Source organism: Cladosporium halotolerans (assembly GCF_011745625.1).
Source record: "Cladosporium halotolerans strain TM138-S3 chromosome Unknown Sca1, whole genome shotgun sequence".
NCBI lineage: Eukaryota > Fungi > Ascomycota > Dothideomycetes > Cladosporiales > Cladosporiaceae > Cladosporium > Cladosporium halotolerans.
Genome location: NW_027191452.1, coordinates 599947 through 611562, shown reverse-complemented (window position 1 = coordinate 611562; position 11616 = coordinate 599947). Strand labels below are relative to the sequence as shown.

At 56.0% G+C, this 11616-nt stretch overlaps 4 protein-coding genes across 4 annotated transcripts; 3 read left to right on the top strand and 1 right to left on the bottom strand.

The window, feature by feature from the left end:
- Positions 1–303: 303 nt before the first annotated feature.
- Positions 304–1779, top strand: WHR41_00239 (uncharacterized protein; the record flags this gene model as incomplete). Its single annotated transcript, XM_069368845.1, has 1 exon — positions 304–1779. The coding sequence occupies one exon, from the start codon at positions 304–306 to the stop codon at positions 1777–1779; it is 1476 nt and encodes a 491-aa protein (XP_069234132.1).
- A 1222-nt stretch (positions 1780–3001) lies between these two features.
- On the top strand, positions 3002–4782 carry WHR41_00238 (uncharacterized protein; the record flags this gene model as incomplete). The annotated part of the gene is made up of 3 exons (XM_069368844.1): positions 3002–3629; positions 3692–3792; positions 3856–4782. 3 exons carry the CDS (start codon positions 3002–3004, stop codon positions 4780–4782), a joined length of 1656 nt encoding a protein of 551 aa, XP_069234133.1.
- A 33-nt stretch (positions 4783–4815) lies between these two features.
- On the bottom strand, positions 4816–5423 carry WHR41_00237 (uncharacterized protein; the record flags this gene model as incomplete). Its single annotated transcript, XM_069368843.1, has 3 exons — positions 4816–5042; positions 5117–5241; positions 5363–5423. 3 exons carry the CDS (start codon positions 5421–5423, stop codon positions 4938–4940), a joined length of 291 nt encoding a protein of 96 aa, XP_069234140.1. The 3' UTR covers positions 4816–4937.
- Positions 5424–5787: 364 nt separating this feature from the next.
- Positions 5788–11232, top strand: WHR41_00236 (uncharacterized protein; the record flags this gene model as incomplete). The annotated part of the gene is made up of 1 exon (XM_069368842.1): positions 5788–11232. One exon carries the CDS (start codon positions 5788–5790, stop codon positions 11230–11232), a length of 5445 nt encoding a protein of 1814 aa, XP_069234141.1.
- Between the last annotated feature and the right edge of the window lie 384 nt (positions 11233–11616).

The following is an 11616-nucleotide window of genomic DNA, read 5'->3' as shown; positions in this document are numbered from 1 at the left end:
GGCAAGAGCTGACTGCCCAAGCGAACACAGGCGAAGGTGCGTCTCTTTCTCCCGATACGTCATGCCGTCTCTCTCGACCTCTGCCTTTTGCGAAACCTTCACTTCCACGTTTTCTCACTCGCAATCGCGTGCTGCTCACCGGACGCTGCTCGCCACCTCGTCCCTTGTCATGTGATTTGCGCCTCGTCCTGCCTCACCTTCGCCCTTTCCGACTACCGGCCCGCGTGGGAACACGATGGCTGATGAAGAGCAGGCTACACACGGCTCGGCACTGCAAGCACTCCTCAGCACCACCCCGGCGCCATGGACCAGGACAAGCCGTTCAAGACCATCGAGGTCATCGACGCCCGCACAAACCAGGTCTGCAAAATCGCCTGCATGTCCTGCATCCGCGGCCATCGCACGACGTCCTGCGGCATCCCGGTGTGCCGGCAGAAAATCTTCTGGACCGTGAAGCGGCCTGGTCGACCGTCGAATTCGTGCACGTGCCGCTACGGAGCGACTGGCGGCTGCAAATGCGTGACCGCCATCCCCAAGTGCCCGCACAAGTCGAAGAAAGGCGAGAAGCGCTCGAGCGATTGTCGCTGCGATGAGCAGGGCAGGTTCTGCTGCTTGCTCGAGCCGGAGCACTGGGACTCGCTGTTCCAGCTGCAGAAGCCGACCATCAACTTCTTCCCTTCGCGAGAAGTGCTCGAGGGCGGACAGACTGCGCCGACGCCTATGACTATGCCCAGCACGCCGGCCTATTTCCCCGAAAGCATGCCGCAACGAGTGTCTAGCTGTTGCGGTACACCTGGCCCTCAGGCTCAGCAGCCGCAACCACAGCAGCAGATGTCGTTCCCTCCCACGCCGTACAGCGACATGATGTCGCCGAAGTCGTCTGGTGTCACCGCCCGCTTCGGATACATGGGCATTGGAGGACCAATGGGGCCTGTGGAAAGCCCTCATCCCGATGCTCTGTCCTGGAACAGCAATGCGCCTGCTCCGCCTAGGGACTATAGTGCTGCACCGGAGACCCTCAATTGGAGCGCCACGACATCGGCAGCGCCCACGGACTACGGCACACCGACTTCATACCAACAAGCGGAGAAGTCCTCTTGCTGTGGTGGCGGACCTGCTACACAATTACCTCACTATCAGGAGCCTGAAATGGAAATCGAGGAGAATTCATGTTGCCAGTCGTCTGAAGCACCGCTTGATGGACCGCAAGACTTTTCTCTTGGAGACCCATTCATGCAAAACACACACGTCAACCCGTTTGAGCCCGCTCTCACCCAACCATCTTTCGAGCAACCCTATGTACAGCCAACGTTCAATTTCGAACGTTGGACACAAGAATACCAGGCATATCAATACCCGGGCGCCATTTGTCAGAAGTGCGGTCTGAACGGCTGTACCTGCCGTAACTGCCCTCCCGTTATGCAGAACTTCGGCACAACCAGCTGGGCCCAATGTTGTGGACGGAAACACGCGCGGCAGGGACCTCAGCCTCCGCCCATCATGCAACCACAAGCTCCAATGGCACAATTCCCGACGAACGGCCACAGCCAAGGCATCGCACATCAGCAGTCGGTCGACTTCGGCTTCCCGGCACAGCACCCACAGCAACAACCGATGGGCATGCACATGATGTCTTCACCTCCTCAGCATCATTCGATGAACGGCTTCGATCACAACTTTGACATGCCCGACACGACGGACCCGGTGGCTTACAGCGACTTTTTGCTGTCCGAGCTGGATCGGCCCAGCCACACGCATGTGCAAAATGGCTTTGGCTGATGACGAGAGTGAAGAAGTTTAATCATGTAAAAAACTCACTCATATGCATAAAGCATCGAATACACTAAGCATGATGGCTGCAGCATCTCTGCAGCTTGACTCGCATGGCAAAACACCTGCCGCATACAACCCATAGACCTCGTAAGGCCCTCACTGAGCGCCACGAACGTCAATGGACGTCGCAGATGCGATACGGAGGACAGGAGGAGATTGAACGGCACGGCGCGGCAAACGCTGGCAAGGTTTCAGAATCACGAGGTAGTACCAGATAATAGAGCAATTGAGCACGGGAGCACGCTGTCTTGTGATGCAGTCTGTCGCATGGTCCTCCCTCTCCCTTTCTGCATGGTGAATATCACATTCCCAATCTCTATGGGAGATGGTAGCACCTTCAAGCTCGATTTCGATTAGGAGAGAGGCTTCTTATATCCATCCCTGATATAAACATTTTACCGTACTACCATCACCCCTAGACCTCCCAACGGTGACCTTCCCACGGAGGACGTACTTTAACTCGAGTCACATACGTGCTAGCGACAAGCTCACTTAGCGACGTGAATCTATCTCTCCCTCTCTCTGGTAAATATTACATTTCCAAATCTTATGGGAGGTGGTAGCACCTCTTAGGTCGATTTCGTCCAGAGAGAGGCTGTTAAATTTGCCATCCCTGACATAGATAAATTTGATACCGTACTACTATCGCCTATAGACTGCCCAAAGGTGATCTTCCCACGGAGAACGTCCTTCAGCTCGAGTCACATGCCTGCTGGCGACAAGCTCACTCAGCGAAGTGAATCTATCGCCTCCTCTCTCTGGTGGATATCACATTTCCAAATCTTATGGGGGATAGTAGTACCGCCAAGGTCGATTTCGGTTAGGGAGAGGCTTCTTTAGAATCGATTATAGTAGCTATCCCCGATTAAATAAAATATGTTACGGTACTACTATCCCCCCTAGACTACCTAAAGGTGATCTTCTCGCTGAGAACCTGGCTTAGCCCGAGTTACATGCCTGCTGCCGACAAGCTCACTCAGCGACGTGGATTCGCTTCACTCGAGCGACTGAAGCTCATCTCACATGCCACCAACCAGGACACCATCACATGCTCCCCCAGCACCCGCCGCCTATATAAACCCCTTCCCCCACCCCCCTTCCTCCCTCTCCTTCTCTCCCCACTCCCACCACAACCACCACCTCAACCCCCTCACACACAACAGCAACCATGAAGCCCCTCGCCAAAACCCACATCCACATCCTCTTCCCCATCCAATCCTGGGCCTCCAAGCCCTCCTGGACCCGCGACAAGATCGCCGGCTGGGTGACCAGCGCCGGCGCCGTGCTGCAGAAGGACCTGGACGAGGCCACGACGCACCTGGTCGTCGACGAGAAGGCCTGGAGGAGCCGCGTGCGCGCCGTCGAGAGGGCGCTCGAGGCCAACGGCCGCGGCGGGAAGGTGCTGGTCGTCATGCCGGAGTGGTTGGAGGAGTGTCTGGAGGCGCAGAAGAAGTTCCCCGTCAAGGAGTTTTTGTGGGAGAGGGCGGAGGGGAGAGGGAAGAAGAAGCGTGGGGATGCCGAGGGCGGGGATGGAGAGGAGGGGCGCGAGGAGGGCAGGGGGTTTGGGTCTATGATGGGCGAGGTGTTCCAGGAGTCGACGGAGCAGTTTGTCGACGAGCGGGCGAGGAGGGCGCTCGAGGCGAGGATTGAGGGCGAGGAGAGGGTGAGGAGGGAGGTGGAGAGGGCGGAGGCTGTCCGCAGGGAGGCGGAGAAGAAGGTGCAGGAGCAGAAGCGTAAGGAGCATGCGGCTGCGATGCGGAAGACGGCGAAGATGGGCAGGGGCCTGGAGTTTACTGGTGAGTTTGGGCGGCGGCTGGATGGTGATTGATGGACGAGCAGAGCTGACGGTGTCCCACAGAATCTCACCATGTCTATAAGGACTCGACTGGGTTCGAGTACGATGTCATCCTCACGAAGGTGAACATCTACTCCAACACCAACGAGCGTGTCATCCTGACGGTGAGCCACCTTAGGGGCGTCCATAACTTGCGCTTGAGCATAGCACTGACCTGAGAATGCCAGATCTTCGAGTCCAACGACGACCAGAACAAGCACTACGCCTGCAACTTCCACTTCGCCGGCACAGGCAAGCAGCCCCGCAACAATGTCCTCGAACCGCCTCAGACCAACCTTGAGACGGCCTTCCGCCTCTTCCGCAAGGCTTTCCAGGAAAAGACCGGCGTCAACTGGGACGACCGCATCAAGGCACACAACGAACGCATCCGCACCAGAGAGCGCGAGAGGGAGGAAGCGACCTTGCCCAACGGCAGGATCAACGAGCACTACAAGAGCCGCACCAGGCTGGAAGAGGAGGCGATCCCGTTCGAGCAGCGCAAGTTCGAGTACATGCCGCCGATGTACTCCGCGAGAGGCTTGCTGCCGGACGGGAGGGACGAGGCTCCTCAGAGTGTCAGGCGTACATTCCAAGGCAGACGCAGACTGTTCAGGACCAGCGATTCGACTGCCCAGCCGGCCGAGAAGAAGCAGAATCATCAAGCCGATCTCACAGAACATCAGACCGTCGAAACCACCGCCGAACCTGACAATGTCGCCGCGCAGCAGCCTGAGTTGAACGATCTCATGGCTGGGCTGCAAGACTACGCCAGCCAGGACCTCAATTTTGACGCTGGCGAGCTCACTCAGGAACAGCAGAACTTCGATTTTGGCCAGGACGAAGCTAGATCTGAGCTTGGCGCGGGCGATTTTGAAATGCCGGGTTATGACGCCTCTCAGTGGACTGCCCCAGGTGACAGTGGATCGGTGCCGGCGGTAGCAGCTGATGCTGAAATTTTGGAGCCGGGGACGCTTGGAGATGGCCAGACTCAGCTTGCCACCAGAATTGGTGAGGATCTGCTCGGGAAGCGTAAGCGCGACGAGGGCGATGCTGGTGACTCGAGCGAGCCGGCGAAGCGATTCGAGAGCGAGAGCTCTGCTCCATCTGAGGCGTGAGACAACCCGGAAGCTTTGATGCTCGGATGAAGGTGGCACAAACATGGTATAATCATTTCCCGGACCCTTCTTGGTAGTATGTACAACAGCCACATCATGAAATTCTGTAGTTTCTGGCTTTGCTTGCCTCTTGCTCCTTGCCCTCCATCTATTTCTCAGTTACTCCTCTGGCCGGGGTTCTGTGCCTTCAGCTCCTCCATCTTCTTCACTCTCAGCTTGAACTCCTCGTATTGGCACTTCTCGTATGAATGCCTCTCGTCCTGCCCGCGACATTAGCACCACTTCGAACTCCGCGGGCATCGTAACGCCGTTCTGCGGTCGTGAATCATCGTACCTCGCACTTCCAGGGCAGGTACCAGTTCGCGGGGCGGCATTTGTTCAGAGGAATGAGGAGGTGGGCGCAGGAGTCGCGGTATGCAAGAGGCAGCTTGGCGTCGGACATCTCCTGCCTTGTTGCGGCTGCAAATAGATTAGCATACGCCCCGAATACGGCCTTGAGGTCGCCGCCGAGGTGCAAGAAGAGTCGTCCGTGTATGCGCTCGGCGCCTTAGCGAAAGATAGAGGTGGATCTGGCACATACGGGTGCTGGGGCCGCCATGGCCGAGGCCGACTGCATCTTTGAGGGTTTCGGTGACGGTCATCTTGTGCTGTGTGTGAGATACCGGCGAGGTGCTGTCCGCCTTGCTACCGTGAAGTCGCGAAGCATTGGATGTCGGCCAAGCAGGAACGCTTCCGCCGCTTGGTCCGAGCGCGCGCGCTCCCTCTCCAGCCATGAGCTTTGAAGCGCGTCGATGCGCGACCGAAACACCGCCAGCGCTGTGAATATAGGTGGAGGAACATGTCGCGCGCCAACCTCACCACTCAGCATGCATGGAGCTTTTGAAGTCTTCTACGCCTTACAACTTTTCTCTTAATGCGATTCGGCCTTTCGACTAGCGCCGACCGATCGATTCGAGCAATATTGAACTGAACTTTTTGATACACCTGCCGGAGCCGACTGGAGATATGGCCGCAAAGCCAGAGGCCACATACTTCCCTGCGCTGGACAAATGCTTGTCTGGTGCGGAAGCTCTAATCCCCTGGAGATCGGTGTACACATCTCTCAGCGATCTACGAAATGCCGATGCGAATAGCGCCCTGGAGAGCTTCGTCTCGGACGAGGAGACTCGAAGCATTTTGGCTAGGCCTTTTGCTCCCTTTCAGCAAGCATCCCCTCAGTCCAAATCGCAATTCGACAACAAGACTGCGCCGATCAATGTGTCGCAGCCGACAAACAACGACTACGATTTACAGCAATTCAAGGACGATGCTCTGTGGGTTTCAAAAGAGCTTGGGATTGACGAGCTTTCAGCATTGAGATGTGCCATTGTGGAATGGCAAAAAAGACCAGCAGATCTGTTGCTTGGTAAAGTCCAGAGTGACAACCAGGATCTGGCTCTCACGCAGTCATACTTCGGCAAGAGCAAGGCGACTTCAGGAGCTCCCGTCGATGCTGAGACGAAGTCAGGACCTGACTTCTCGGATACTGAGCTTCGACGGAAGAGACTGCTTCAGATCTGTCTGGAAGAGCGAAGCGCTGCGACTGCGTGTAGCGCAATCCTGATTTCGCTGGCTGCGAGCGCAGTTGAAGATGGTACAGAGCTGGCGGTCATGTCCAACGCCTCTCCCTCTGAAGGAGATCAAGCTTGGACAATGGCACAGGCTCGCTGCGTATACGAAAAAGAAGGTGGCGAGCAAATCAAATTGTCGGATTGCATTACAGCAATCAGTCGTATCGCTAAGACCCTCGAAGGCCCTGCTCATTGGCCGACTGCCTTCAAAGAGCGCCCGGAGCTCACCATTGCCTTTTACGATTCAGTCATTCAAGACCTTGTTAACACAATGCGGGTCGCTTTGGCGCAGGCTTTCGCACTCAGCCATGCCGTCACGCCCACTGACGCACTCGAGTGGTTTAAGCTCATGAGATCTATCGGATTCTTTGGCGATTTGTCTCCCATGAGCGATCCGCAAGGGGTCTATATTCCAATTCTTCAATGCCTGGTTTCGATCACGAGCGTAGCGATACTGAAATTGCCCGAAACGACGAAGGCTATCGAGGACAGAAGGACGGCCCAAAAGAACAATGGTCCCAGCTACCCTGACCTTGGCCCTGCTCCGTTTATTGCAGATGACGCATGCGTCAAGGAAATCAACCTCATCCTGTTCCAGGCAGCGGATTGCGGAAACAAGGTTGCTTGTCCTGCTATTTACGCATGGAGCGTGATTACCACGATGATCCGCGACCTTGTGGCGGCCGATCAGGCGCAACACGACGAAGAAGGCAGCGATCGCGAACTTGCGAGACGTACCTCGTCTATACGTCCGTCCAGTGGGGCCCACACGGCCTTGGAGAAAACGTGGGACTCCCTCCAGGACATTGAGTTTGGCGAACATCGAGACGATCCTGCACAGTTCTTCGCAAGCGTTGCAACGCACTTCATGCAAGTTTATGCCATAATCGCCAACCTCAGCAACAGCGTTGCAGCTGCCTTTTCCGCAAATTCTGACATGTCGACCGCTGTCATCGGCCGTCTGGTTCTTTTTGAGCTTGCGAGGGCTAGCTTGCCGATGGTGGAATACGATGAAGAAGTTTTGGAAGCGATTCTAGCGCTTTTCGCTCCAGACACGCCTACAAGTGGCTCGTCGGATGTGTCGAGTGCACTTTTTGAGCGCGCCTTGTCCGACGCCCAACGTTTCAGACCGTACATTCTGGATCAAGCACTTGTACGCTACCCCTACGAGCTTTCACCTCTGCTGAGAATCCTCACATGCCTTGCCTCTGTACGCTCTGAGGACACGGCAAAGGTCGTTCATATGATGGACCACTTGAAGAGTTTCACTGTCCTAGTACACGAGAGATTTGGATCGTATGAACTCGATGACGAGAACGAGGGCACGAACAGCATGCATCTTACCAAGGACCTTGCCATTTTTGAACCAAGACCATCGCTGAGCTTCTATCAGAGCCAAGAGAACTCGCGTTCGATGGTACTTGCGGACGGCCGCAATCCAAGTCAGATCTCAGAGATACCTAGGGGAACTACAGGCATCATTGTGAAAGACACCAGACCCTTTGTCCTGATGTTATCTTACAAGCACTCTGGCCTTGCCTATCTTGGCGTTTTGTTGTCAACCTTGCTTCCGAATTCTGAACTCATTGTTCCTGCGTCAACTGAAGGCATCGACAGGCATGCCGCTTCAGAAATCGTGGCTCTTATGGCCACTTTGGTAAAAGGATCTGCCGATAGAGAAGAGTGCGACGACACCCTCGCCCGATTTGGCTCCTCACTCGGAGAAGAACGAGACATCGTATCTGTTTTGGCCGAGATCGCGGAGCTCGAGCTGCTGGCCTTCGTCGACCAGAACGCACAAGAGGGCTCGCTCGCGCTTCTCGTGGCTTGCACTGACTTTTTTGACGCTCTGGTGAAGCGCAACCCTGAGCGTACCTGGTCATGGCTTTCCAGAAGCAGCCTTCTTGGGATGAACGGCGGAGTCAGCGCGCTCGTTGCGGTAGTCTCTGGCGTAGAGGTCCGTTCTGGCAATTACGGCTTCTTGAAATCGTGCATCAGACTCTACGAGACTTTGCTTGAAGATGCAAGCTTCAATGTCATCCAGCGCAAACCGAAGGCCGAAGGAGCGCAGCCCAGGCGTCGGTTTGACTCGCCAATGGAAACTCCGGAGCAGACACCCGAACGGACGATATCCCTTGTTCTCACAGCATACACGCGGGTCGCGCAAGATGCGCTCATGAATCTGAACGATTGGGGATTTGGTATCCTTGAAGAGAAGGCTACCGTGGTCACGAAGCTATGCGACTCATTCAACCGCCTGCTTACCACCGCGTACGGCATAGGATTGGAAACAGCTGACGGCAGGAACGTGACAGAGGTATTGTCTGTTGCGGCGACTACGCAGACCATCTCTGATTTTGTCCTCGCGCCTTTGGCCGCTGTCTTATCGCAAGGCACTCATGTCAACGAAACATCGCTGGTTCCGTCTCAGCAAATTCTGATCAAAGACCAAACTGTCTCTGTATGCAAATACTTGATCACGGTTGTCAGGACACTCCGGCTCCGGAACGGAACTGCAGGATCGCTTCCAACGCAGCTGGTCAAGCTGTCTTCCCTATTTGCGGAGCTGTTTGCCGCGAACCAAGCCTACAGAGCGCCGATTGCCGAGCTGTTCACAGAGGTTCTCGTATCATCACCGGCCGACAATACCGAGCTGCCTTCCATTCTGGGTCAATTGAGCTACGACCAGTCCAAAGACTTCCTCGCTCTGCTGTCCCAACTTGATCAACCTTTAAAGAACCAGAACGACGAATGCACGATATGGCGTTTCCTCACCTCGGTATTGGAAAGCAACCAGCAATACTTCTCAGTGTATCTTCTGACAGGAGCACTCCCTAAAGACAGATACAAGTCTGAAGACAACAAAGCAACTCGTAGGACACTTTTAGGCTATGCGCTTGAGCAGCTGACGGACATGCGTAGCCTGAAGCCCGGACGCGCCATCGCAATGTTGCAATTCGTTGCCAAAGCACAGCAGGTCTGGATTTGGGCAACGAACGAGGTTCGAACGAAGTCGGACTTTCTGAAAAATGCGCTTGCATGGCTGAACGAATTGAAGCCTTTGTCAAGGTCTGGCAATGTGACGGAGGTCACCAGTGCCATTCCTGAGATTCAGATGGCAGCACTCGTTTGCGATATCGTGGCAGTCAATCTTCACGCTAGTCTCGAGATTGGCGACAAGTCTCAGCTCAAGTCTGTTGTTTCAAGCTTGCACTTCGTCAGTGAAGAAGCGGTGAAGGTGGACGGGTACAACAACTCACTGCACTCCAACTTTGCGAAGAACATGCCGAGAAACCTGCCTTGTGTGCCGGCTGACTTCAAGCGTACCCTGGCCAATCCCGCACCCCTAGGCGACAACTACTTCTACGATGTTCAGCTGGCCAACGAAATGCTGGGCTTCGACGTCCACTGGCTTGGCAAACAAGGTCTTAGGGAGGAGTTCTGTCGTGCGAACATCAATTTGAGCTTAGTGGAGGCGCAAACCCGCCTTCTTACTTCGTGGAAAACACTGGCGACCACCCTATCGGAATGCACGGATGAGGACCCGGCACTACAGCAAATCCTTGCGACTACGGCACAGAACGCGCTCAACGCAAACAGCAGCATCAATCTGGACATGCCATGTGCCCCCGAATTGCTTCAAACAAGAGCAGACCTTGCTTTCGTTTTGATTTCTCGACTGGTCGCTGTCAAGTCTGGAATCGACCAGGTGAGGGATCTTCTGCCTGTCGCTTGGCATCTGGTGAAGACGAGCCCAGTGAACTATGACGTGGCGCAAGTGCCGCAGGACCTGAAGTACTACACCACGCTTCTACAAATACTATACCTGTCTCTGCAGCCTCACACGTATCTGAATCCGAGGCCAGTGGCCCCTGGCATGAACACGGGCACGAAGGTCATATTGCAGCCGTCAACCGGCACGATACTCATCGAGATCGTTGGACAGACGATCGCGTCGGGCTTCCGTGCTCTCTGCGGGAACCTTCACACAAGCATGGAGTTGGCAGAGCCCAGCGATTTCCAGCTGCTCTCAGCACTGCTGCGAGCCATTCTCTCCGTACGCGGAGTGCACCAAATTCACTCCCAGATCGCGAACATGGTCGACAGCTCTAACATCATCCGCGGTGGCCTCAGCCTCTTCTCATGGTCCGACCAGCTGGCCGAACATACCAACCAAGACCCCATCTACGGCTTCATCGCCGCCAATTTCATCGTGACGCTGTCTTCCGTTCCCCAAATCGCCGAGCGCATGGCGGCAAGCGGTGTCCTGTCCCAGCTCAGCGGCGCCAACCTGAGCAACTACTTCCGCAAGGACGGCGGCAAAGGCCCCTTCGACGAGCCCCACCGCATGTTCGCCATCTGGTCCGACGGCTTCCTCCCACTCTGCCTCAACCTCCTCGACGCCGTCGGCCCCGCCATCGCAGCAGAGGTCTCGGCCTTCCTCAACTCGTTCCCCGCGCAGCTCGAGCGCGCCGAGCGCGCGCTCATGAACGCGAAGCCCTCCGCTCGCAACCCGCGCGCGGGCGCCGTCACGCTGGGAACCGTCTCCGAGGCCCGCAGTCTGATCCTCATCTCGCTCATCCTCCGCGCCGCGAAGGCCATCGGCGCCGCGGAGGGGATCGCTGGCGCGGACGTGCAGGACTTGCAGATGAATGTGCAGACGCTCAGGGACGATGTCGAGAGCTTGACGAAGCACGAGCGGAGTCTGAGGGACAGGATCTTCCCTGGGACCGAGCGCGAGCTGGCGTTGCAGAATGTTAAGACGGCGGTGGGCGGGCACGACGATGGATTGCAGGCGGCGGTCGTGAGGGTGTTGACGAGTATTGGTCAATTGGGTTGAAAGCACGCGCTTACTAGGCATGGAGGTCGCATAGTGGGAACTGGGGCTCAAAATCGAGCATTGAGCATTTTCAGCATGGCGTCTGGGAGTGGGATTCCGCGGTGTTGTTGTTTTGATAGACAGTAGAGTACGCGGGAGAATTGCGGCCTGTCCGCCAATCTTTTCCAAGATCAAGGGTCACTCTCGCACACGTACAATGAACGTCCGCCGGATAGGCACCTCTCCGGGTAGCGGCGAGGGTATCCGGTCGCTTGGACGCGAATGTTGGCGTTCGATACCTGCATTTATCGCGCAATGACAGTTCAGGCCGACACGTCTTGGTGTATCATGGCCACGATAAGCAGTATCAGCCTCAGGCGGGCCACACCCGTCAGGGTAAGTTGT